The sequence below is a fragment of the Trachemys scripta genome, chromosome 20, assembly GCF_013100865.1.
Source record: "Trachemys scripta elegans isolate TJP31775 chromosome 20, CAS_Tse_1.0, whole genome shotgun sequence".
NCBI lineage: Eukaryota > Metazoa > Chordata > Testudines > Emydidae > Trachemys > Trachemys scripta.
The window spans coordinates 7,899,028-7,925,760 of record NC_048317.1 but is presented as its reverse complement, the minus strand read 5'-3'; the positions used below and the strand labels follow the sequence as shown (position 1 = coordinate 7,925,760).

General features: G+C 52.7%; 1 protein-coding gene across 5 annotated transcripts; it reads left to right on the top strand.

Moving 5' to 3' along the window:
* The first annotated feature begins 3,038 nt into the window (after window positions 1–3,038).
* On the top strand, window positions 3,039–26,727 carry TRIT1 (tRNA isopentenyltransferase 1). 5 transcript variants are annotated; one of them, XR_004643590.1, is made up of 11 exons: window positions 3,039–3,209; window positions 15,103–15,243; window positions 16,011–16,109; window positions 16,674–16,870; window positions 18,419–18,561; window positions 19,603–19,714; window positions 20,158–20,270; window positions 20,928–21,005; window positions 21,141–21,255; window positions 23,206–23,315; window positions 23,802–23,919. XR_004643590.1 is itself a non-coding variant. In XM_034754045.1 (11 exons), exons 1-11 carry the CDS (start codon window positions 3,054–3,056, stop codon window positions 26,672–26,674), a joined length of 1,368 nt encoding a protein of 455 aa, XP_034609936.1. In that variant the 5' UTR covers window positions 3,039–3,053; the 3' UTR covers window positions 26,675–26,727. The 5 variants fall into 5 exon arrangements, 3 of the variants coding, with proteins under 3 accessions (XP_034609936.1, XP_034609934.1, XP_034609937.1); XM_034754045.1 differs by lacking the exon at window positions 21,141–21,255 and adding an exon at window positions 26,526–26,727 and having other exon boundaries at window positions 16,722–16,870; XM_034754043.1 differs by lacking the exon at window positions 21,141–21,255 and adding an exon at window positions 26,526–26,727.
* Window positions 26,728–26,733: the final 6 nt, after the last annotated feature.

Genomic DNA, 26,733 nt, shown 5'->3' with positions numbered 1-26,733 from the left:
GCGGCTCCCCCATCTACTTTGCTTCCGCCTCTCGCCGAGCTGGGGTTCAGCAGTCGACGGGTGATCAATTTATCGCATCTACACTACACGCGATAAATCAATCCGGCGGGTAGTGTAGATGTACCCTGGGAGTTGAACCCAGGTGTTCTGACTCCTAATACTTTTCTCTCACCTCTACACAAAACACTATGGTAAAGAATATAGGTTCAAAGGGTCTAGATTTATTTTGACAGGAGGGCAGGGTGGGAAGCAATAGATGCACTCTTCAATGCAGCAGTAGTGGGTTGAGTTGATCTTCTCTTATTCATACAGTCTGCTTGTCCCAGAGAATAACAAGAAAAAGATGGAAGGTGGGATTTGTACATGAATCTTCGTGAGTTAGCACAAGTTTAATTGAAAATCAATGGGACTTGTGCTGCTAAGCCATTTAGGCACCTAACTCTGATTGATTTCAGTGGCAGTTAGGAACCTAAATACCGTTGGGGATCTGGGTTTTAAATGCCTTTGAAAATCTCACCCAGAGACTCCATTTAGTTCAGTTTAGCAGTTGGATCATACACAGGCAAAAAACTGGAGGCAGCATCTCTGTAAAGTTGTGCACTGAGCTGGCTTGGAAGCATAAGTGCTAGAACTAAGGGTGCTGGGGGGTACTGTCGCATGTCCTGGCTTGAAGTAGTACTGTAAGAACAAGCCAAATACATGGTATCTGCCTTCAGCACCCCCACTATAAAAATTGTTCCAGCACCGCTGCTCGGAAGGCTGCAAAAGTACTGGACCATCATTAGATGAGACAGCATTGTAAGACCAAAGAAGGGGGGGGGTCAAGATAATTTTTAAACCAAAGTGCAAAAGCTTGTAGAGATTCATTGTACGCCTGTTTAGAGGGAGAATTGCTGAGCTAGGTCTTGTTAGGGATAAGTCTGAGCATATTAAAAAAAAAAAATTAGGTTTGCATAAAATACTCAGACATCAAATCATAACTCACAGTTGAAGAGGATGGTTAGTGGAGTAAGCATCATGTTTGAAATAGACCCATTGGAAGCACAGGTTAAAAATACATCAGGATTAAATAAACCTGACATCTACCCAAAGCAGACAAACCAAATAAAGTGTGCATGGATGTGTGGGTCTCTTGAATGAAACTTTGAGTACCCATTAAAGATGCCAGGGTATTTTTAAAAGGATGGTGTTTTGCTCTGTTAAAATTACCTACTGAGAGGTTTTTAAAGGACTTTCTGCTTTTTTGGGGCGGGAGGGGCGGAAGGCAGAGGCTTAATGACAGAACGTATGAAAGATATTTAAATGAAACAAACAGGGCTATTTGTGTTTGGAAGGTACATGTTGTTCTGGGATCAATTTGAAATCTAGTCAATTTCAAAACCAAGTTAAAAGTACCTTTAGATGTTACACCTGTCCCTGAATCTTCCTGCCATTTTTGTCACTTTTCAAGCACAGCTTCTATCTTTAAAAATGTTTTTTCTAGTATTACTACATGAAGGACTCAGGGAAACTGAGAGTATAAGGTAAATATTGAAACTGACTATACACACAGTGCTGCCAAAGGCACGTAATAAACAAATGGAGAGCCTATTTCCCCTTGTAATCTCCTTCAGCAATCAGACTCTCAGGTGTTAGCTGTAATAATAGTAAACGGTTTCAGACAAAAGCCAAATTTTTAAGTTCACTTTGTCCTGTTAACACCAAGCCTTTTAGGGGGGGTCAGCCCATTTCATATTGCATGTATTCTACCATTCCATGGACCATGCTTTACTCTGCGACTGTAACTGTTTTACTACACTCCTGCAAAATTCTTGTACAGGGTGAGTAATTTGTTCTGGGTGAGTAAACAATCATGTTTTTTCCATTCTTATCATGCTGAAGGGTGGGGTGGGGGGGTTTGCGCCTGGGTTGGTAAAGTTTGTGACAGTTTGGCAAGCCTGCTATAATCTCATCTCCTCCAATGATACGTCTCCTTGCTGCCTCTTGCTTTCCCTGTTGCTATGCCAAAAGATGTATGTTGCTAGGATAAGAGCCATTTTCTCTCCCTCTTCCATATCTGTTGCTGCAGTAGAAGTCACAGAACCCCCTCTGTTACCTTGGTAACAGTCTCCTCCTACTGTCTCCCTGGTAACAGTCTCCCCATCTTTTTCTTCCCTCTTCTCTCTGTTGCTACAGTAACAGTTGCCTGCTCCCCATCTCTCCCTGTTGCCTATGTTGCCGCTTTAGTTCTTTATCCCTCTGTAGGGCATGCGCTCAGTCACCATGGTAACATTCTCCCTCTTTCCTCTGTTGCTATGGTAACATTCTCCCTCTCCCCCCAGTCCACTTCTCATCTTCCCTTCTACCCCTCCACTTCTCTGTTGCTATAGTGCCAGGGCCCCCCATAACATAGCCTAAAGGAAGATCCCTGTAGTCTGCTTCGTAGGGGCTTAGCTCTCTCACTGCCAGGGCTTTCCAGCAATGAGGGTCATGCTGCGGCGCGGGCGCTGGTTTCTAGGGATGGGACATGTCTGGGTGATCGTTATCCGGGGTACGGTCGGGCCCACTGTGCTAGGCTCTGCACAAACACACAGAAACAGGCCCTGCCCCGAAGAGCAGCGGAGGCAGACGAAGCAATTGTGTAAGGACCCCAGCAGCTCAGAGGGGGGGAGGGTGTGTGTGTGTGGGGCGGGGGGGGGAATATATTCCTGTTTAGGGCCCCTAGGGTGACCAGATGTCCCAATTTTATAGGGACAGTCCCGATATTTGGGGCTTTTTCTTATATAGAGGCCGATTACCCCCCACCCCCTGTCCCCATTTTTCACACTTGCTGTCTGGTCCCCCTAAGGGCCCCCAACGGGCCAGATGTCAGCCCTGGAGCGGGCCCCTAGGGGTGCCCAGCGGGGAAAGGGCCTGGCTTGGCGGGGAGAGCCTCTGCCTGCAATGGGCTCCGGCTCTTCCCCACCCCGTAGGCCCAGGGGCGCAGCCATGCCCCCTCCATCCCGCCTCCGTCCCTCCCCTTCTCCCGCCCCCCGTTCCCATAGCAGCCGCCCCCCCCCGCCGCCGCCGCCGCCATGGCCGCGGCCGCCGCGCGCTCCCTCTCCGGGCCCGGCCGCCGGGCGCTGCCGCTGGTGGTGATTCTGGGCGCCACGGGCACCGGCAAGTCCGAGCTGGCGCTGCAGCTGGGCCTGCGGCTGGGCGGCGAGATCGTCGGCGCCGACTCCATGCAGGTAGCGGGGGGCGCCGGGCCTCAGGCCGGCCGGGGCCGAGGTCCCCTGGGGGCCGAGCGGAGGGAGATCGGGAGCCCCCCGGAGGGGGTAAAGGCCAGGGCCGGGGGAAGGGATCGGGGCTGGCGGGGGGCAGGGTGAAGGGGGCCCGGGGAGGGATCAAGGCCTGCAGAGCCGGGGCCTCCCGGAGCACGAGGGGCCGGGAGAGCCGGGGCCTCCTGAAGCGATGAGGGCTGGGTGTGGGGGGGAAGGAGCTCAGGATCGCTGCATCACAGAGGGGAACCAGGAGACCCCAGCTACCCTCCCCCGGCTCTGGGCTTTGTGGGGTGAACTCAAGGGCAAGCCCCCCAAAGATTCACTCCAGGGCGGGGATTGGTCTGACTCCTCAGCTCTTGGTTCTCCTTGCAGCGGGGCCCCCTCAAATTGCAAAGCCCTGCGTGGGCATGGTATTGTTTAAGTCCATGCCCCTGTTCACTCTGGTTTGCAGCCTGGAGACCCTGGTATGGCTTCCCCTAACTCACCGAGGGGTGTGCATCACCCCATTCCCCCCACTTACACATACACCCGAGGGAAATAATCCCACAGGCTGACTGGACTCGGCGTCATTGCAGATTTTTTTTTCTAAGAACCGACGCTGCTTACTTAAGATGTGATAGGTAAAGCAGCATGTATATCTCTCAGTTCAATCAAATGACATTTCCCTGTCTGTGAAACATACAGCAAGTGTCGTTTAAAAAAATTAATTTGCATTCTGGATAGAGGCTCTGTGTTAATTTTTACAAGCTCAGCCTCCAGTTGCTGCCCGGACATGCTGTTGAGAATTACCCCTGGCGTAGCCCAAAACAGGGCCTGGAAGCGCTTAGGATGGCGTATAGGAGTCAACGCATAACTTTAAAACTGTTTGGGACGTCTTTGTACTTTGCTCACCGGATCTTGGTGAGATCTCTACAAATAAGCCAAGTTTGACTTTTCTACCCTCTGCAGTTTTTTGAGTGATCCATGCAGAAGATTTCTCATCAAGATCTTGGGGGCGGGGGCGGGGACAATGCGATCTGTTTCTTTGTTTTTTTAACACATGCATAACTCAAAAATGGTGGGACTGATTTTGTTCAAATTCCCCCTGCGGCCAAAAATAATTTCACCTTTGGAATGAGAACTGGGCCTGGACAACTGAAACCCCCAAAAAATCAGTATGAGAAGTAATGAGCTCAGGGAATGCAAAATGGAAGTTGAAGCTCACATATTTGCTCTTATAAGCACAGCTTCCAATCAGAATCCTCTAGCATGGACTCTTGGGCCTATGTTGTGTCTCACTGAAGTCAATAAGACTCTGCGGAGCACATGAGACCTCCATAAATGAATCCCAGTGCAAGGTCAGGGTCTTACAATGTTAAATAAAACAGGACAGTAGCTCAAGGCCCTGTTCCTGCACTGAGCTCTGTGTAGGTGGTCTCCTGCATTTGCATGGAGCCCTGTTGCTCTGTGAGGGGGGGGTCTGCCATTGGAGAGGTCATTGTAGGAGGAGGGTCCAAATGAAGATAATGATCCAATTTGGAAGCTCAGTCTGTGTGCTTCTATCACTGCATATTAAAGGGACTGGCTGGATAAATAGGCTTGGCAGAATTCAAATGTTATATCTTTATAATTTTGACAGATAATATGCTTATTTTAAGCAGTTTTTCAATTTTTATCAATTTAAATTTTCACAGTCGTGAAAAATTTTTGGGGGGAGGGTCAGACAATAATGATTTAATATCCATAGATGTTGAGATTCAAAAAGTTAAAGTTTATAACTGTTAAAACACAAATTGCCATCATCACATGTCAAATTCTACAAAGTAAATATCCTTAAATCAAACTCTTATAAGTGTTCAAGCAGCATTTTTCTTATTTTGCCTATCTGTAAGTTTCTGTTATCAGTGAAAATATTTTTTCGTGTGTGTGTGTGAAATCGATGTTTACTGACATTTACCAACAAAAGACTAGTCTTTTTTAGCCCAGAGATAAATAATTATTAAAAACAATTCCTTATTAGTCGCTAATGACACCATAGGTCAGGAAAGGGACAGTGTCATCTTAAAAAGCCCATGTAAACAAATCAATTTCTTTAGCTATCTTACTAATAACATCTTAGTTTATTACAAGCGAAAGATGTTAATGCTTCCATTGTACCCGTCACTGTGTTTTATTTACTTGTTGGATTTCTGTTAGCTTGTACAAGGAAAATCAATGAAGTAAGTTTTGCTTTTGTGTATAGTCCCTTTCACTGAGGTTCTTAGTGTTGTGATACACTGCAGCGGGATTGTTACTTTAACTTTTTTCATCGTTTTGTATTAAATCATGGCAATATTCCGATAAGCTTCTTTTTTACAATATTTTAATTTGGTGCCAAATTTAAGGTGTTGGTTTTTACCTTTTCAACCTGAAATAATTTTTTTAAAACTGTGAACGTGTTTCCCGCCCCTCTGCGCTGTTGTCTTTTTGCACCTCACTCAGTTTAGACATGGACTTGTTGCTTTTACTTTCTGGTTCTTGTGTATTCGCTCCCGGCTGCTGTTTGGGTTCTGAACACGGGAGGGGGGATAGTCTAGAAACTCTTTCTACTGAATTTAAAACAGGTAATGAAAATGCTTTTGCTCATGTGGGAGATTTTAAAATGTAGGGAGGTGGGGCCGGGGAGTTTTAGGCCTGAAGTAACACTGTGGGCTGGTCCACACTAAAACCCCAGTTCGAACTAAGATACGCAACTTCAGCTACGTGAATAACGTAGCTGAAGTCGAAGTATCTTAGTTTGAACTTAAAGGTACTTACCGCGGGTCCACACACGGCAGGCAGGCTCCCCCGTCAACTCCGCCTACTCCTCTCGCGGAGCAGGATTACCGGCGTCGATGGCGAGCACTTCCGGGATCGATTTATTGTGTTTAGACAAGACGCGATAAATCGATCCCAGAAGATCGATTGCTTGCTGCCGAACCAGCGGATAAGTATAGACGTACCCTGTGAAGCTTTGTGGAGCATTGTCATGGTGTCTTTGAGCTACCATCAATTCAAGCGCTTGACCTAGCCATGTTAGAAAGCCACGTGCGTATGGGAATATCTGCTGGAGTCACAAGGTGAGGAGCCCTTTATGCTGACCAGCACTTAGAACAGTTTTCAGGAGGCCAAGCATATTCCTAGTGAAAGGTCTGCTAGTCCTGTAGAACAGTTATCACATTAGGGGTTCTGACTCCCTGGTAGATCACAAAGGGGTTTGCATAGAGGGAGGAGGTAACCTATTTTTCTCTGGAATCTAAGGCCCTGCCTAGGTAGGGCATTTCAGTGCAAGTTAAGTTAGTGGGGGTAAATCTCTCTAGTATAGTGTTTTCATTAGGGTTTTCCACAAGTGTCACAAAGGTTATGTCTACACTATGAGCCAGGGGTTTGATTCCTCTGCTCACATACACCTAGTTGCGCGAGTGGGAGTATAAATAGCAGCAAAGCTACGGTAGCACCGGTGGTCCAGGTAGCTTTGCCGTGACGTATGCAATCATGGCCGCTCTGCTCTTTGTGCTCACACTAGCTTGATGAGTGCTAGCTCACGTATGTGTAGACGTAGTGTATATTGATGTAGCACTGGTACAAATGTTCCTAGTCTAAACAAGCCCGAAGCTTTCACTGGACGGATTCTAGCCCAGCTAGCGATGAGGAAAACTTTGCAAGGGTAATGTACAATGATCAAATGAATGTGCACTGGATGTGAATGCCGATTTAGGGCACAGTAAACTTTAACAAGTTACTGGGTGCCGTGACTTGTTTTGGCTGGCGTAGCAGAAATGAGTCTGAGTCAGGAGAAAAAAAGAGTGTTATGGGAGGGGAAGAACATCGGCAGCCCCTATTTTAGGAATATGGCAGGTTTTTTATGGCCAGGATGAGATGTTTCTGCTGCAATAAGGATCAAATCCTCATCTCATGGAAGTCAATGGAAAAACAAGCGATTCTCGCTCTGTCCTGACTTCTCTGTTTCTCTGCAGAATTGGCTGGGACTGGCTGCCATGAGTAGAGGCCTGCTCTCCACGTGGCCTCTTGAGGCTGCCAGACAACGGGGCAAAGGGGGCCTGTCAGAGGTACTGGGCAGCCTGAAGACATAGTGTAGATTGGAGCTGGTTGACACATTCCCCCACTTGTGTTCCACACAGCATGGTGGCTCTCTTAGAAGTTGGAAGAATGTGTCTCCCTTCCTTCTGGTATTTTTCCTGTGGCGTATGCCTCCCCTCTGCGTATCCCAGAGCTGGCTGTAGCATTCGGGCCTGAGGATCCTGGTGAATTGCTGCATAGGGCTGGATTTGGGTTTCTCAGTCCTTTTTAAAAAACCCTCATTCCTAATTGACAGCCGCCCGCTACATTCTGAGACGGCGCTATCCAGTCACGGAAGGCACCCAGCAAACATCTGACGAATGCGGACAGTGGTTAGGCAGCTGTTTGAGTCAAAGCTGGGCCCGAGGAAGGGGATGGCGGAGCCCCGAGACCGCCTGCTCTGGTGATAGTATGGCCAAGGCCTAGTTCGCAGGGACCCTTGTATTTCCCAAGAGTTCTTGGTGCCTGTGGATCCTGGTGGCTGAGTTATGGATTCACAGCCCCCTCTTTGCATGGCTTAGGATGTCAGATCATCTAAAGGGGCTTTTACTCTTTTCATTTCGTGTTGTCATTTCTCTTGGTTTTATAATCCTAACGAACCTCCTTTAGGAGTAACAGCAGCTCTTCAGGGCTGCCCTGAGAAAACAGACAGAAACCTACCAGGTGCTCTGGTGTAACCCTGTTTGCAGTGCCAGCTAATGGGAGACAGCTGAAGAAACAAGTGGGCCTTTCCTTCCTTTCACATCAGGCTGCTGAGTAACCTTTCTCCCCAGACCAGACGTGGGGAAAATTCCCAGCCAAAAACTTCATGCCCCTCTTCAGAGCTGTATCTATCTTAGGTACTCAGATGGCCCCGTTACTGTCTGAGCAAGCACCTCCCAGTCTGTACCGTGTTTCTCCTCACACACCCTGCTGAGGTAGGGAAGTGCTCTTCTCCCCATTGTACAGATGGGGAACAAAGAGGCTGGGGTCCAGATTCCACTGAAATCAGTGGAAGTTACACCCCTAAATACCAATCTGGGTCTAAGTGACTTGCCCATGGTCGCCTATGAAATCTATGGTGGAGATCTTATGAATTCCAGGCAGTGGTGCTAACCACTGGACCAGGGGTCGGCAACGTTTGGCACGCGGCTCGCCAGGGTAAGCACCCTGGCAGGCCGGGCCAGTTTATTTAACTGCTGACGCAGCAGGTTTGGCCGATCGCGGCCCCCACTGGCCGCAGTTCGCCATCCTGGGCCAATGGGGGCAGCGAGAAGCGGCGTGGGCGAGGGATGTGCTGGCCGTGGCTTCCCACCACCCCCGGGACGGCGAACCGTGGCCAGTGGGGGCCGCGATCGGCCAAACCTGCCGCGTCAGCAGGTAAATAAACTGGCCCTGCCCGCCAGGGTGCTTACCCTGGCGAGCCGCGTGCCAAACGTTGCCGACCCCTGCACTGGACCATCCTTCCTCTCATAATGCCAACAATCTTGTAGAGGCTAGGCTGCTGCTGAGTTGTGCCTACCACTCCTGACAGGCTAGAAATGGCCCACATGTGGTTATTGTTACCCCATCTCCCCTACCCTGACGTGCCCGTTGTGAGGTCTTATCTTCTAGACTGGAAGCCCTTTGGGGCAGGGACTGTCATTTACTGTGTGTTTTTAAAAGCGATTGGCAGGATGACTTTCACGGCCGCGCTCCGTGCCTCAGTTTCCCCACCTCAATACTCTCCCACCTCTGTGAAACGCTTTAAGATCTCTGGATAAATCCATCTAGGTATTTACGCAGCCCACATCTGAGTGCTCTAGCAGTGCTAAGTGTTGTTATTCCCAGTGTTGCACTCAGGGGACTGGTGCTCCAGGCTGCTGCTAATCTGGTTTGGGGCCTTAGACAGTAACAAAGGCTTATCTGAAACGCTGGCTGAAAATAGACATGAGCGTACAGCGCAAGGATATCTCAGCGGCGAGGCCCTGAAGCCAGCCAGCTGGTGGAATCTTTCTTTTCTCTTTGCTCTGTGTGTGTAAAAGGCTCCCTTTGTTCCGCTCCCAGCCCACACACTGACACCACATTCCTCCTCCTCTTGTTTCCAGATAGCTAGGGAGCCTCTCCCTCCGTGTTTATTCTCAGGAGAACCTTGAAGGATTGAGCATGCCCTGTAAATCCCAGCTCTGGTCATGTAGGGTGCGGGGGCCCTTTTATCCCTGCTCCCACCCCCATCAGCCGTCTCCCCTGTAGCTAGTCAAGTCCTGCCCTTAGCAAGAGATTTGTGTGTATCGCTGTGATTTCGGGGAACCAGGGGAGCTGAAAGGCTGATGGGCCTTGCCTGGGCAGAGCATCTTCCCATTGACTTCCGCCGGCTTTGTATCAAGCCACAGCAGACCTGAATTGCACCAAGCAATTACCTCCTCTGGGTCTGACTGTATTAGACAGCGGAAGGTAATCAATAGGCTGCAGCCAGCCATGGGGTTTGCCGGCAGGGAGCTGGCTCCTGGGCATCTCCTTCTGTCTGCGCTGAGCCCTGTTTGTGTTTGGGCTCCGAGCTGGCTGCATTTCCACAGGGCCGGCATGTTGGGTCACCCTCCTGCCCCTACGGAGACTGCCTGCAGGCAGCCGCTACTCTTCTTGATGCTATTAAGGGGGTGCCAGTGGGTGGCGAGGAGAGGTGCTTTCAAAGCATGGCACCTAAGGGGCAAGTTAAACGAGCAAATGAATCTTGTTTCTCTCTGCAGCTTCCTGAAATGTGATATGACCACAGAAGGACCACAATCCTCCCTCTCCCCGTCACGGGGGTCCAGTGGAGGAATGAGGCCCAAAGAATTTGGCAGATATTGACAATGGTCCCTTCCAATCTGCTGACTGTTTTGTAGGGGCCAACATAAATTCCTTCTTCCTCCCTGCCCTCGATCTGAGCGTCCCACGTCATTCCAGGACATTATTATTAGGAGACTGCCTCGGAAGCCCAGCTGAGATCAGGCCCCTCACCGTGCCTGGCGCTGCACAAACAGATGATTGCTGCCCTGAAGAGCTAGTGATCTAAACAGACCAGCACAGGGTTAAGGGAGAAGGGCTGTAGCACAGGGGCAAGGGTGACAGATGGTACCTGTCAAGTTAGTGCCATGGTTTGGTGGTTTTGTTTTGAATCGTTTGGGTGTGGTTGTACTGGGAGGAGAATTAGCTAATTAGTGACTAAGGGGGCTAAGGAGAATAGGGGAAAGGAAAAGAAGGGGTGTGCGGAGTGAGCTTGAGCCAAAAAAGATGTGGAGGGTGTTGGCGCAAACGGCCAATCAGCTCAGAGGGAGAATGGCCAGAGTCAAAACGAGGGGAGAAGGCGATCGGGCACAGATGACATCGGCAGAGTCCGCAGGTCCTGCTGCAGCTGCTGCCGGCTGAGGCCAGGACTCTGGGACGGTTCTACCGGTCTAACTCTGCCGGCAAATTCTCCGCATGGAGACACAGCTTGTACCAGTGGCGCTCATCGCTTGAGTGAGGCAATGAGCGATACCAGCAAAAGGACTCTCGCCCTGGTAGAACTGTAACCACGCTAGGGCTTTTGCATGTTGCAAAAAGTCACCTCCCTAAATGCCACTGCTGTACCGCCAAGGTTTCCAGGATAGACGTGGCCTGAGTCTCTGGGCAGCCCTTCCCTGAGCTGGCGTGGTTTGGGGACGGGGCAGCTTTCCTTCCTTTCTTCCTGTTGTGTGCAGTTGCTCCGGGGACCCTGTCTGCAGGGAAACAGCACATCTACAAACTAGAGGGTGGTCGCGAGCTGAAGGTGTGCGGGGTGGTTTGCTCCAAGCCAGGGACGGAGCTGTTTTGCTCCATTAACCTCACATTGTTCTTTGCCATGGTCCTGCGCCTCTCCCTAGCAAGTCATCAACGCGATCCATTGAGCACCACTTGCAGGAGACTGGGGGGCTGCGGGGTTGGCAGCTAGCAGAAGTAGAGTGGGGAATAATCTGGCTCTGTACGTCTGGCTCTCCTGTGCCACAGACTGCTCTCGCCCCACCAAGCCAGGCTGACAGGGTCTTATTCCAGCGCAGGCTCTAACCTGAGGCCTGGCATGTACAGAAAACTCCAGCCCGTGAGCTGTGCCGTGCTGAATATATCCGCCCTGGGAGCCGGCCCAGGGGCTGAACCCCGTGGTTACAAAGCAGGGCCTCAGTGGGTGTCTCACACAAAGAAGGCCCAGTCCCCCTTAAGGCGTTGAAATCGGATTTCGGAACAGAGAGGCTGCTTTATGAGCAGTGTCTTCGCCCGCGCACACAGCGCTGAGTGTCCTGGGGGAGCGCTGGGCTATAGAACCCGACTCTGATCTGGGTTTGTTTGCAGGCTCTTTAGAGCAGTGGCGCAGCTGGTTCTCAGCCCGGGCTGCCAACAGCATCCGAGGCTCTTTGTGCTGTGCCAGGCCAGTGCCAGGGTCCGTGGGCATACAGCACCGAAGAGACTTGTGTTTGCACGGTGCCGTGAAGCGTGCAAGGGACACGCCCAGCGATGTAACAACACGCTCTCCTCATGGCACCCTCACGGTTCCTTAGAGCTGAGGCTCTGATATTTACACTGGGTAGTTCCTTAGCTTTGGCCATCACTGGGTATTTACACGCCCCAGAGGGCGGATCCTGGGCATGACCTTGATGTTTGTGCTGCCTGGAGCCAGAGCTTGGCTATTTACAAAGAGTCCTTCAGAAGGGTTGGCCTGGTTTTAAAAAAAAACTGTGTTGCCTAAATCAAGGAACGCGATCCAGCCAGTCACCAGCCTGGGAGCCAGGAGATCTGGGTCCGGTCCCAGCTGTGCTGCTCACTTGCTGTATGATGGGCAGGTCCCTCCTGAGTGCCTCCATTTCACTAGAGGTAACTCCTCTACCTCACAGGGGATGTAATGATGTGAGGTGCTTTGAGAGCTTCACATGAAAAGTGCTCCGAAGTCTGTTTCCTGTTCCGCGGGGAGGGAGTAGGAGAAGAGAAGGGATTGAATAGCCCAGCGATACTAGACTACCTAGCTGAGGGATGTTCTTAGTCAGGGGCTCAGAAAATAATCCGACCCAGTAGTGCTATCGGCACAGTCCGTTTGATGACTGTGGTAGCAAGTCTTTTTCTGGTCCTGAAGGGGTGTGGTGCATCAGGTTTGATCGGTGATTGTGCATTTTCTTTCGGTAACTACCCAAAACACACATCTTCCAGAGTGCACCGTGCACTGTGCTACACCATTGCAGGAAATGATACAGGTCGGTCTGTACGTCCACTCAGCTGCAGGAACAGCTGTGGGATGGTATGTGCAGAGATGCGTGTGTGTGTGTGTGTGTGGCATGCAAGTGTGTGTGTTAAAGATCAGTGTGGTATCACCAGATCAGCACGTGGGCTTGACATGATTGGGATGCTCGTCTCTGCACTAATGGGCATTGGTTGATTTGGTCTCTGAAGCCTCCACGGAGCTGAATTGCTGCCTCTCTGTATGTTTCTGCCATGTGAAGTGGTGTCAGCTGGGACTCTGAGCTGGGGTGGGGGAGGGCTGACGCTTACCCAGGCTGGAAAAGAGCAGCTGCAGCCACAGTGGAGAATTTCTTACTCCTGATTGTCGTCTGTCTGTTTCTCTACCTTGCCAGCGTTTTTTTATCCGATTTCCACTGTAGCCTGCAGCCCTTTCAGACCAGGGAGATAAACTCTGCGATGAGATCCCTCCAAAGAGAATGCAGCAGGCAGAGCAGCTGGCTCTAGATAATCTCATGTTCCTTTTGGATTAGACAGGATATAATAATTTGCCCACCTTTTGCAGCGCCTGCCCCCTGAAAAGCTCGGCGTGCTTTACAGAGCTCGGGAGGCATTGTCTGTGTTTTACAGGGAAATAGGCATGCAGACGCAAAGTAACTTGCCCACGGGTCACCCAGCAAGTCAGTGGCACGACTAGGAATGGGACCCAGGAGTCCTGACCTCCAGTCCCATGATAGGAAACATTACAAAGCTGACAGGAATGAGTCATATGCAAACACACCCACAGCTCCCTGAGTTGGACTTTCTGGTCAAACGTTTATTTCTACCAAAGACCCCTTGAATTTTCAGCAAACGTTGAAATGGAAGGGCCCCAGTTGAAGGTGGGGAACCCAGTGGGTCTTTGATCTTCTCAGAATAACCATCTAGTGCTAGTCCTTTGCCCTTCCTGGGCACAGGCAGGGTTCTCTCTTCTCCAGGTCCCACCCACCCACCCTCACTAGCTTAGCCCTGCGGGGCATAGGCACTGCATATTCCATCCAAACGCCCATTGTGCCTCACTCATTAGGTATCAGGAGTAGGCTGACCAGATAGCAAGTGTGAAAAATCAGGACAGGGGGTGGGGGGTAATAGGAGCCTATATAAGAAAAAGTCCCAAATATCGGGACTGTCCCAATAAAATCGGGACATCTGGTCACCCTAACCAGGAGGTAGGGGAGTATTGTCCCCGATTTTACTGATGGGGAAGCTGAGCGGGAGAGGTGAAGGGGACTTGTCCAAGGCCCATGCACATGGTCAGAGGCGTGAGTTCCTGGCTCCCCTCCAAAGGGAACTGTGTATCTTTTTAGAATTGTGTGGGAACTAGCCTGGGCCAGAGGAGACCTGAGTTCTATTCCCGGCTCTGCCGCTGGCCTGCTGGCTGACCGCGGGCAAGTCACGTCAGTGCACTGTGCCTCCGTTTCCCCATCTGTGAAGTGGGGAGGATACTGACCCTCCTCTGTAAAATACTTTGAAATCTGCTGATGAAACGTGCTAGAGAAGAGCTAGGTGGTATTATTATTATAAATGGAACCCTCAGGGTTTTCTGCACTGTGCTTTCCCACTGGGGTTTCCTCTTAACATGATTGGAGCCTAGACTAAGGGTGGCCATGTGGTCGCTGGTCTACTTAACACCTGGAGGGATCCTAGTGTAAGCAAAACCTCGGCCTCCAGCTCTCCAGGCATTTCCTCTGTGCAGCTCCCTTACCACTCTCCCCTCCCTTGTTGCCCTCCCACTGGTTCTTGGGGCTTGCACCCAGGACCCTTTGAAGCCCAGAATTCCCATTGTCTGGGTGCTGAGATTTGGTAAATATCAGCTTACCTCTAAACCTGGAGACTTCGATTCTATTCTAAGGGCCTCTAATCCCGTGGCAGAACTAATGCAACTCCAGAGTGTGGCTGCCCCCTCTCTTTGGGGGTTGTTGACCTGAGCTGATGTATAACTTTTTTCCTTTGTGTACCTGGCCGGACGTGTCACCAAGCGAAATGGGTGATAAGCTCAGCTTTTAATGAGTGGGGCGTGGAGTCAGTTGGTGTTTGCAGAGGGCTTTGTGCTCTGTGGGGCCCTGGGTTTGGAGAGAGCTGCACCTGAACTTTTACCAGTAAAAACCCCGCTGAGGATCATGAAGACAGGCTGTTGTCTGAGGGCTGCACTTCGGAGCTGGCCTCGGCGAGGTTACTCTCCCTGATCAGTGGCTCTGCCCTTGCTCTCCGAGCGCTGGGTCATTGGAACACGCTTGTGTCAGTAACGCACGTGGGGCTGTATTTGGCTCTGGCGCAAGCAGATGCTGCCCTGATTGGCGAGTCCGCTTATGCCAGGGCTGAAGCCGGCCTTCCTTTGCATGGCCTGTGTCCTGATCTCGGGCTGGGTCAGAGGATGGCTGGAGAGGGAAGAAGAGGAATGTCTTGAGAGCATGAAGGATTAGCTGAAGTGGTCTGTGGTCATGGGGCTGGGGAGGGAGAGCAAATCCCTCTCTTTTCCTGTGTGGTGGAGGGGCGGGGGTGGGGGGCTCTGTGAGGAGTGAAGGGGAATTCGGACTCTTATCTCCTGCTCTCTGTGTTCCAGGTGTACAAGGGGCTGGACATCATCACAAACAAGATCTCTCTCCAGGAGCAGGCTTTGTGCAGACACCACATGATCAGCTTTGTGGATCCCTTGGTCTCTAACTACACTGTGGTGGACTTCCGGAACAAAGCAGCGGCCCTGATATCCTTTCACAGAGCAGTCCGACTGGCCAATGGCTCCTCCCTTCTCTCCCTGGCCCCTTCCCTGTGCCTAGGCCCGGGCGATTGCCTGGATCAGCCGCTCGCTCTCTTCCAGGAGTGACTTCCTTAGAAACTAAAGCTGGTGGGAGAATGTTAAAGGCGGTGGGAAGTTGAGCTGCTGCTGTCGGAGAAGCATTAGCTTGTCCAAACCCCTCTTTGTCCATGTGTGGGCATCTGGTCATCTCGTGTCAGGCCAGACTCCGTAGCCAGCAAGAGGAGCAGCGTGGCAACATTAGTGCCTGGGGTGGACGTGGCTAGTGGGGAGAAGTGGAGTTGAGAGGGGGATGATAATCTCATCCCAAACCCAAGTTGGTCAGGTTTGAAATAGATCAGCGGACTCCTGCAGGGAGCCCAGGATTTGAGAGCAGGTGCTGGTCTACTTTATAGCCAGCTGCATCAAGAGACGCAGTCACCGCGCCATTGTCCATTGGCAGATTAAAGCCAAGTTTAGTTTGTACTGCAGAGAGGCTTGAACAAATGTATCTGTGTCCCTGAGGCATGCGATGACCTAGCAGTAACCGGGCTCCGGGTCAGCCTGGTTCAATCCTGTCTATGCTACAAGACCAGACTGGATTTCCGGAGACGTGTGTAGCAGTCAGACACAGTTGTGTCCATGGTGTAGACGGGCTGTGACAAGCTCCCTTTCCCTCCATCGAATGCTGAGATTTCACAGAGCCCCTCTGTGTCTCGCGCTCCTTAACCGGGCACATTGAAGATATATTTGCTCGAGAGACGATCCCAATTGTTGTGGGAGGCACCAACTATTACATCGAGTCCCTGCTCTGGAAGGTCCTTGTCGATACCAAGGTAGGAGCTCTGGGGGGCAGCAATTCCTGGGCGAGGCAGGTCCCTGCTGGGCTTGCTGGGATTGGAAGCAGATTTGCCTTCCTCCCTTGAAATGCTACAGCTACACTATGCCCGGGTAACCCCCTTCGTGCAGAACAACATACCCCGTGCATCCAGGTAATGCACTCCCTCGGGAGCAGCCTAAGGCAATCGCCAAGAGGTGAGGACCTGCTTTCCTTGCATTAGCATCTTGTTAGCTGAGTCAGCACCAAGCAGGTGCCTGGAGGCAGATTACCGGTGCTGTGGGTGGTACCCTATTGCAGCAGGCTCTTGCGGCAATCCCTCGCCAATGGCAGGGAGCCAGTGCCCTGCGCGAGGTGGTAGACCTGTGAGTTCTTCGGTAGGCTCGTAGGAGGCAACTCTGCTTGGAGCTGGGCCTGAGGTGTGCCGTTCGGGTCTGGCTCTGCACTGCCCCAGAGCTCAGGAGATTTGGGCTCCTTTCTGATCTGTCCCACCATCGCCCCCTTAGGAAGCGGAGGGTCCCACGCGCAGCAGGTTTGAGCTGGGTCTCGCTTTGACCTGCAGGAACATTCGCAGAGGTGTGACTTGGGCGGGCTGATCTGTGCCCCACAGGAGAAGACCAGCCCTTCCCCTGGGCGAGCAGCCGACCGGAGGGTGGAACTGGAGCAGCTGGACGGCCGCGAGCTCCATTGCCGGCTGAGCCAAGTGGACCCGGAAATGGCTGCCAAGCTGCATCCCCACGATAGGCGCAAAATGGCCAGGTGAGCTTGGCTAGCTGGAGAGAGCTGATCTCGGGGGCCCTGCGGCACATGCCGTTTGCGGCCTCCCTTTGCTATTGCAGTTAGAGTCCAGCTGAGGTTTGGGCCTCTCTGCAGATCTGCCATGGCCGGGCCCCTCGCGGAGAAGTGGGCATGGTCGCCTCTTGTCCACCATCCGATGAACAAACTTCGCTGGCCTCTTGTCGGTTTCCGTTGCCACTCACTAGACTAGCACCAGGTCACGTGCGGAGGCAGAGAGGGAGGAATTGGATCTGACCTCTTGGTTCCAGCTGATGCAGAGAGATTTTGGGGGGCTGGAGGAGGGTGGTTCTCATCTCTCTGGCATTGGATGAAGAGCAGTCTCTGGTCCTTGGACTCTGTGGGATCAGCAAGAGGCCGGGCGGTTTGTGAGGGTCTAATACTGTTATCCCGAGAGATGGGGCAGAGCCTTTCTTTGGGCGGCCGTGATCTCTGCTACAGGCTGATGGAGGTGATCTGACAGGGAGAGGGAGTGAAAGTCGCAGCTGCTGCCTGTCACACCAGGGCGTGGTTTGCGTTTCTTTGGGGGCTTATGAAACGTGCTGCTCCATCGGCAGGGAGACAGCTGGAAACGGGCAATGGAGGCGACTTGCTGCCCAAAGCCAGAGGGAGCAGGTTCCCGTTCCCCACCCCTGAGTGGCTGGAGCGGCCTAGCACGGTGCCTAGGACATCACCCAGCTCAGGCTCTGAAGGGAGCCAGGGCCCTCTGCGGTGAAGGCCCAGCCCTGACTTGCAAGCCTAGGGCCTGTTAGCAGGAGCATCCTTGCTGCTCTCGGAGGCATCAGCGAGGGTGGCCAGGACCTCCAGTGGCCCTAAATAGGGTGGCCATTGGCAACTGGTATAACGCTGCCCACGGGCCCATAGCGCGCTGGCCGCGCTGCCGGCTCTGCCTGGCAAGGGGAGCAGCAGCCGCTTCTCTGGAGCTATTTAAAGCGAAAGCTGCCGTGCTGGCTGAGTAACATACCGCGGAGCTGTGGGAACGGGGCCGCGGCGAGATCGGACTTGTCGCCTCGAACAGACTCTGCCAACCCAGCCCTGCCCGCAGGGGAAGCGGAGCAACGCCCACCCCGTTCGCACGGGAGAGACGCAGGCATTGTTCTGCCGGCTGCCTCTGTTGCTCTCTGACCTTTCTGAGCCGTGGTACCAACCCCTTCCCTGCAGGGACTCTTGACGGGAAGAGGCAGGACGGGTGCCAGCACCTCTCCCCTACCCCCGGAGGGCCTGTCTCAGCGCCATTTTGGGGGGTGGTTCTTATGGTCAGCCAGCTGGGTGCTCCATGCGTTACACCCCCGCTCCCCCGGCCTCTTCCCCAAGGAGCTGGTAGTTGGCTCTGGGCATACTCAGTACATCAGGCTCCAGGAAGGGGCAGATACCTTTCCCCCAAGTGGGAGGGTTGGATTTTCCTGTGCGTTCAAGGTTCCCTCTCGCTGTATCCCCGAGGGGACTGGGCAGATGGAAATCTGCTCCGAACCCAGCCTCTGAGCTGTCTCTGTCTGTCCATCTGCTGTACAGAAGCCTGCAAGTATTTGAAGAAACTGGGATCCCCCATAGCGAGTTCCTGCGTCAGCAGCGAGAGGAGGAAGGTGGGGGCCCATTGGGGGGGCCCTTGAAGTACCCAAACTCCTGTATCCTGTGGCTTTATGCAGACCAGGCAGGTAAAGAGCGGGTTCTGACCAGCCGCCGTCTGGCTGAACGAGCAGAGCCCTCCCAGGGCCGGCTTCCGTCTGCACCCGAAACGCAGGCAGGGCCTCTCCCGTCCCAAGTGTAGTCTCCTCATTGAGCTGTGTAGCAACCTCATCCAGTGCCTGGTCTGAGCGGGGCAGGGGTCCTCAGCAAGGAGAGAGCCCGGTGAGCAGCGTGTGCAGCGTGGGTTAATGCGAGACCCCCCCCCCGATCGTCAGGGTGCCCTCCCTTTAGCCCTGGCGATTCCCACTCGTACCCTCCAAAGCAGTCCCCCTTCCTCGGGGTTCACTCCCTCGCTCCCTGGGTCATGCCCATGGGCCCTGCACAATGGGGTTCTGACGGTGCAGGACTCCTAAGAGTTCTTAGCGCGTCACCCAACACGAGGCTGGAGCCGTTGAAAAGGATCGGCGTCTTGCCATTGGCTTTAACGAGAGCAGGATCTGGCCCGTGATTGCACCATCATTCTCACCACCCCCCGTCAGTAGAATTATTCCAGTTTTACAGATGGGGAAACTGAGGCAGGGAGCAGTGGAGTGACTTGTCTAGGCTCAGACAGCGGGATTGTGGTCACCTTGGGAATAGAACCCAGGAATCCTGTCCCCTGCTCCTGTCCTCCGTCCATTGGCCTGTTCGTTGGCAAGCATGGAATGTCCCAGTGCTGCCATCCAGGGATCAGAGTCCCTTGGTCGCCGGTCCCTCTTCAGGAGCGTTGGTGATGGTACCCCGGCTCCAGCAGGGAGGGGGCATTCGATGTGGGAGTCACACAGTGAGAGGGGCAGCAGGTTTGTGAGTATGGAGATGTCTGGGGTGGAACGTAGGGCTGGCAATGCCCCCCCCCGCGAGGATTTAGGGTGCCTGGCAATGGAGCCATGCGCATGGTCCTCGGGAGGTCCGGGGTGCAGCCTGCTGCTGTGGGTGTATGTGGCTGGGAAGCCGTGCACTCTTGGTGCTGGGGGTCGCCGTCCTGCGAATGCAGCTCGGGGTGTTTGAATGGCTGTTGTGATCTCTGGCAGCTTTAGATGAGCGGCTGGACAAGCGGGTGGATGACATGGTGGCAGCGGGGCTCCTGGAGGAGCTGCGGGACTTCCACCAGCGTTACAACCAAGAGAAGGTGGCCGAGAACTGGTGAGTGTTCGGCTGGCTGCTTCGCACTCAATCAATCCCCTGTTGTTGCAGGGCCTCGGGCGTCGGTGCACCTCAATACTTCTGTTCGCTGCCTGTGGCCCACGATATGCGAGTCTCCTGGAGAGCTGAGTACTTGGGCTGATTGTGGCTGAAGGGCTTGGTGTGGGGGTAGTTAGAGGGTGTTTAGTGACATCCAGGATTGGGCTGGTGTGATGGTACCTCCTGGCTGTAAACTCTGATGCCAGGCTCCTCGTATGGGCACCTGGACATCCCCACCCCACACCTTGGACCCAGGTCGTTGCTGGGGTCACTCCCATGTGGTCGGTGATGGCTGTGCTGTTCTAAACCCATGGGAACTGCTATTGTGGGGACACAGCACAGAGGGGGCAGCTCCTTGCTCCAGCGGACGGGGTTGACCCGCTGTCTGTGACCTTCTTCTCTAGCCAGGATTATCAGCATGGCATTTTCCAGTCGATTGGCTTCAAGGAGTTCCACGAGTACCTTATCACGGAGGGGAAGTGCCCACAGGAGACCAGCGCCTTGCTGCTGGAGAAAGGTGGGAACTGCTTGCCCAGGAGGCTGTCGCTTGCTCACACCTGAGGGGGGTCTCGTGTCTACCCCTAGCCGCACTGTGCAATGGCCCAGGAGGTCCCAGCCACTCACGCCTGACAAGCCCTGCAGTGCAGGAGGTGCTGGTGTCACTTGGCAGAGTCTTGAGCAGGGTCTGGTGCCCTTTGGCCAGCTGAACCAAGCTGTCTCCCTGGGGAAGGGCTCCCTGGAGCTGGGCTGCTGGGTATCTCCCATGCTTAGAAACTGATTGAGACTCCTTTGCCGTTGCTTGGTGAGCCAGGGGTTTGCTCACTTGCCCCTTGATTGGATCCAAAGATGGAGAAGATCTGTTGAGGCCTCCAATCCATCCCCTTGGAGCCCTCTGTAGAATCGTCCCTAGAGACTATTCCTCGGGGCCTTGCCCAGTCGAGTTTGAACTGTCCCCCATGATGGTGTTTCCATCCCTTCCCTTTGGAGAGTCCTTCCCCCGCTGAGAGACCTCCCTGATCATTAGCCTAGAGGTCACTCCCCCGTTAGCCGGGCCATCCCCCTCCTCCCTTGGGGATCGCACCTTCCCACGCCCTGCCCCACGCTTAGCTCCCACTGGCTTCTTTAACATCCATGGAGTCTAATTCACAGCGGCTTTGTTACCTTCATTTGAAAGGGATCCAGGCCCTGAAACTAGTGACGAAGAGATACGCCCGGAAGCAGAACAAGTGGGTCCGAAACCGCTTCTTGAGACGTAAGTGTTTATATCCCTTCTTCGCCCCCGCCCCCAGCTGCCCTGGGAGTGTCCCCTCCCCTCTCATCCTCTTCCCCATTCACGCCCCACTCCCCGATCCCAGACCTCCTCTTTCTCCTCCATCCCTCTGTGCAGCGTCCTCCCCCCTCCTGGCTGGAGAAGGGAGCCTGGCTGCTATTGGTGGCCGAGCGAACTCTGGTTTGTCAGTTGCTGTCCAGCCCGTGGGGGGCTCTGAGTTCTCCCAAGGGGGGTGAGTTGCGTACAGGGTGTGCTCTGACCCTGCTCCCCGCGGTCCCCCCTCCCTGCGAAGAGCTCTCCTCCGCCATTATGGTTCTACGGCTGAGGTAGCTCTCTGGAGGGAGGGGGCCGGACACGATGGGGTGGCTGGATAAATAGCAGCGTCTCCGGGCGGAGGCCATGTCCAAGGACAGTTACTAACATGGCTCTCCCAGGGTCACCGAGGGAACTGTTCCTGCATGAATTCCCTCCTGCTGAGTCATATGGATGTTCTCTGCGAGGCCGCCTGCTCCCCAAATTACCGGGATCTGTCCAGCGGCCTCTGCTGTGAATAAGCTTTGGGTGTGTCCTGTCTTCAAGCTGCCTGGGCACATCAGGACGTGCTGTTCCTGCTTCGCTCCCAGCCCATCTGGACCAGGCCTGCCCAAGACCTTGCTGCCCCAGCCTTGTCTGTGGTCATTCCCCATCCCACCTGGAGTGGATGCTCCCTAGCTCCCTCCCAGGGCCTCTTCGGTGCACCGCTCCCTGCTTGCCCAGCTGGGACAGGGAGGTCTCCACCCCTCCCAGGAGAAGCTCCCTCATTGCTGGCTAAAATCCCAGCAGAACAAAGCCCCACGTGCCACCCGTCCCTCCACACGTCCCCTCCTCCTGTGCTAGCTGTTGCTGGCAGTCGGATCCCTGGCTGCTCGCGGGCCAGCTCTCTCCTGTAAGGGGCCATGGGGGATCTGCCCGTCGTGTTTACCTTTCCCCATGAGCCCACACGCGCGCCGGGCTGGAGTGAAAAGCCCAACTGACAGCCGCCCTCCAGATTAGGAGCTGCAGCTGATTGGCGGTTACGGGCCTGCCGTGGACACCATGATGGCAGGAAGCCAGTGGGACTTCCCTCCCCCTGGAGCAGGGCCAGGATCAGCAGCTGGGAGCCGAGCATTTGTTGAAAGGTGGCTGGTAGGGGCAAGAAAAAGAAACCCAACCAGGCCGAAAGCCTGGCTTTGAACGGGGTGCAGCGCTTTCCTGGGGCCAGGTGCGTGGCATCTGCGTCTCACCTTTCTGCCGAGCAGCAGGTGGGGGACAGGTGTGCCTTCGATCGGCCTCCTAAGAGCCTTGCTTGTGGTTGGAGCAATAAAAGTCAGCACCTGCCGGATGCCGCAGCCTTTGATGGCTTTGTCTGAGTGGCGAGGCGCTCGCTCTGCCGGCTGGCAGGTGAGTCCCGGCAGCACGGCGGGGGAGCGACGTCGCTGGGGAGTGTGCGCTGTCTGGTTTGCAGACATCTCTGCGCTCTGGGTGCTGGCCAGGCCTCTGGAAGCGCCAGACGCCCTCACGTTGGCTCAAGGAGGCAGATGAGTTGGTATTAAAATAGCCCCACATCAAATGCAGGCGTTCAAATGAAGCACCATCCATTGCTACCTGCAGACGTGGCCGCAGCGCATCCACCTCCGCGGCCTCGTTAGCCGTGACCGCTGTAAATAAAGCAACCAGGCTGAGACCCTCACAGGCAAATACCTGACCCAAGCACCAGGCTCGAGCCTGCCTAGAAGAACAGCTGCACCTCACATAATTGCTATGTGCTGGAGCCATCTGGGTCTCTGTCTCTTCTGCTGGCTGAGGGAGCGTGGACTTTTCCAGTGGACCGTGCAGGTGGGAAGCGGGTTGTAGTTATGAAGGGAGCAGAATTTGCCTGGCTTTTGCCGAGCTCTAGATGTTGGGTTTGCTTTCCTGCCCCTAGATTGCAAACTGCCCTGCTGGGATTGAGGATGTGCAGTTCCTAGCAAACCAAGGGCTCCGGTAATCCCGGCTCAGGACCGCTCTGTCTCGGAACATTGAAGGACAAGCCGGTGAGGGTAATGTGGGGCCCCTGCAGCGAAGACGCGTCTCCCAGAGATGTTCGGGTCCTGCAGCCACACTGCGACTGATTGGCTAGGATACTGTTGGCAGCGAATTGCTTCTGCTCTGTGTTTCTCCCTAGGCCCTGGACCCAATGTGCCCCCAGTGTATGGGTTGGAGGTGTCTGATCTCTCACAGTGGGATGAGAATGTGTTGAAACCTGCCCTTCAGATTGTGGAGAGCTTCATCCAGGTGAGCTTCATCCGTGGCCAGGGGTCTGTGGGAGCAGTTGCGTAGGAGACACTTATTTTGGTGTGTGTCTGATCTCTCTGTCCTGCGCTGGGTGGGGACTGTTGCCAGAACTGCAGCGTGTCCCTGCTACAGCTGAGATCTTCTCCCCAGAGCTCCACCCTGGCAGATTGCGATCTCCATGCCTCTGACCTAGAGCTCTGTCCCTCCCAACTCCAGGGGCTGCCTCTCTACTCCTCTAGCCTCCAGACTTGCCCCTCTCAAGCTATTGCTATGTCTCTAACTCCAGATTTCCGACTGTGTCCCGCTGTTACCGAGGCACCCCCAAACACTCAGCACGCCCCTCCTCTCATACTGGGAGGAGACGGACTCCGTAGCTCTGACCCTCGAAGGTCAGGAGGAAAGCCTCGTATCTCCAAATCCCATGACCGACAGTGACGAGAGAAACCCCACTGAATAGAAACTGACCTGACACGTTTGTAACCTCAGGGGCGGCAGCCATCGGCAGACCCTGTAAAGATGGAGAGCGAGATAAAGGAGGACAAACGGAGTCATCACATGTGTGAACTCTGCAACAGAGTCATCATTGGGGACAGAGAATGGGCAGGTAGGATCCAGAGGGCGGGGAAATATATATGGGACAACTGAAATGTGGAGATTGCAGTTTGTGCGAAGGGAACAAAATGAGTCCATAGATACCTGCTCTTGGCCATATGACCTTCATCACATGATCTCAGGCTTCCAAGGATTGTTTACAGCCCTCTGATAAAAGCAGCCACTTGCAAGCCTGGAGGGGGTATGTCAACTATGCCATAGCAGCCATCTGTCAGCTCTTACCACCGGGCTGGGGGGAGGGAGACAGTAAAGCTCACGTTCTCTTCTGGTGGTGGGCGGCGGGATTCCTCTCCTCAAAACACGCTTCTTAGCGCATCACTTCTGAATTTGTCAGTGTTCGTTCTGAACCGCTGGCCCTTGCTAGCAATTCAGGAGGGTTAGCGAACCTGCACTGAGAATCTTATTTCTTTTACAATCCATTTTTTTATTTCAAACCAACAATAATATATCCTGGAAAGTTTTTAAAAAGTCGGGTTTTCTCCAACATTTAAGTTTTGTAAAACTAAAGCTTTCCCCAGATCTAACGTTGATAGGAACATTTCCATGAGTTTGAAAATTGATTTTTAGTCCCATTGGAATCAAAATATTTTAAACAAATTAACATTTCCCTGAAGCTCAGAACCTCAAAGTGAAATTGGATAGAAACTGAGTAGCAACAAACATGAAACTGACACGTCTGTCTTCATTGTGCAAACTGAGTGAAATGCTGCAAGCAAATGCAGTATTAATAGCGAGAACTAGATCTTAAAGATTAATTTAGTTTTATTGATCCAAGGATCAATAAACATAGGGAAGTTCCCTAACATAGGGAAGTTGGTGTTTTTAATGTAGCAATTCTCTTTAATATGCTTAGATCATAAATGTAGTTATCTGGTTTTTAGTAGATCTGTGTATTGTACTAGTTTGAAGACATTTTAAAAGACATCCACACACACCAAGGAGAGTGTCTCTGAAAGATCTGAGCGCGCTCTCCATGCTGTTAGGACCCAGGAAGCGTTATGACCTGAGTGTTACTTTCATAAGCGACAGTTACAGGGCAATAGATTCCTTTTCTGGGCGTGTTGCCCAAGTTCCCAGTTATTAATAATATTCATTTATCCTTGATCAATGCTGCATCCCCTGTATCCATCCATATTTGGCAAGAACCCATGAATGGTGCCGGAGCAGTGTTGGGGGGTAGGGAGGACTCATGTAGAACTGAACTGAAATGTTGCCGTTAAATGCAATCTTAAGAGCTACAAATTTAAACACAGGAGGCAGGAAATGAAAACACTGGGGGCACAGAGTCAACTTGAAATCGAGTCAGTTTCTGAAAATGAGTTTGACGTATTTTCAGAAACTGCTCCTGCCCTAATCGTCTTCTCAGTTTTTGTGGGGTTTTTTTGTTTTTTACAATTGCACTTTCATGTTGTTTAAAATGAAAGACTCTTACAAATGACAGGAGAGATGTGTACTGTCTCCGTTAAACTTTGGTATCACTTGTAACAAAATTTCAGAGAAGTGCGATTTCATTGCACCCTGATGGTGTCCCAATAACATTGCAATAAAGTACCAAATTTGCATGTAATTTTCTTTAGAAGGAGGCACAAAAAAAAAGTCTGGAAAACACCCTAGGGCCCTCATCCTGCAGACACATATGCACATGCTTAATTAAGGTCTTGTCTACACTGAAGTATTGCTGCCTGAACTATGCTGGTATGGTTGGAGCAGCAAAACCCCCCGAGTGTGGAGGCTGTTATACCAGTATAAAAGTGCGTTGCTATTCTGGTTCGGTGAAGCATCTTATACCGATATAACTGCATGTACACTGGTGTTTTGCCTGGCATAACTGTGTTGTAAATTCATCATACCTCTTACGGACATAGTAATGCCAGTAAAACTTTGAGTGCAGGCCAGGCCTAAGCAATGGGAGTGCTTGTGTGCTTAAAGGAATGCACAAGCATGAGTGTTTGCAGGATCAGGGCCTACCTGTGGCACACCTGTGCTTTTGCCCAACTCTGTAGGTGTTCACGTCATCCAGTCTGTAGACACACAAAACACCCAGCTAGGGCAGATTGTATATAAAGACATATTTTTGGCACCACTTCGGGGTGCTGCAGACAGTTGTCCAACTTCACGACATAATGAGATACGAAAACCATTTTGTGATACGAGTCTCATGGCAGCTGTTCCTCACTGAGGGCGAGACTCGTCAGCAGTGTAGGGGTCACCCATTTGAGAGTCTTTTGGCACAAAAATGGTTTTGCGTCTCTCTTTAAAGTGCAGTGTGTGTGCATGCTATAATATAATGTTTATCCATTTGCATTATTCAAATGGGTGACAGGATTTTAAACACACCCAGGCCTTTCCCCCTAGTGCTAAGAACGAGAATGAATTGGTTTGGCCTGAAAGGAATACGTCTAGGAGTGACTGGAACGGGGGCTAAAGGGGCTTGAGAGCCGGATCCTATGAGGTAATGAGCATATACCCCCCCTCCCCCCGCCGGTAGTAGCGAATGGGAGTTGAGGATGCTCAGCACATCACAGGATTGGACGAGTTGGGTATTTACTTCCCCAAGATCCCCCTGAGTTGCATGCTCTGCTTTGTCTTTGCCCTCAGCTCACACAAAATCCAAGTCCCACCTCCGCCACCTGAAGAAAAGACGGAAGCTGCAGTTGAAGCTCAGTGCTGTGGAAAGCCGCGTTAGTGTCACAGAGACTCAAGGAGACCGTGAAGGGACAGAGCACTTGGGACAGGGCAGAAACTAGGCTCAGTTCTGCATCTGCCAACCAGCTGGGGAGCAGGGTCAGCAGCTGTTCTACCCCTG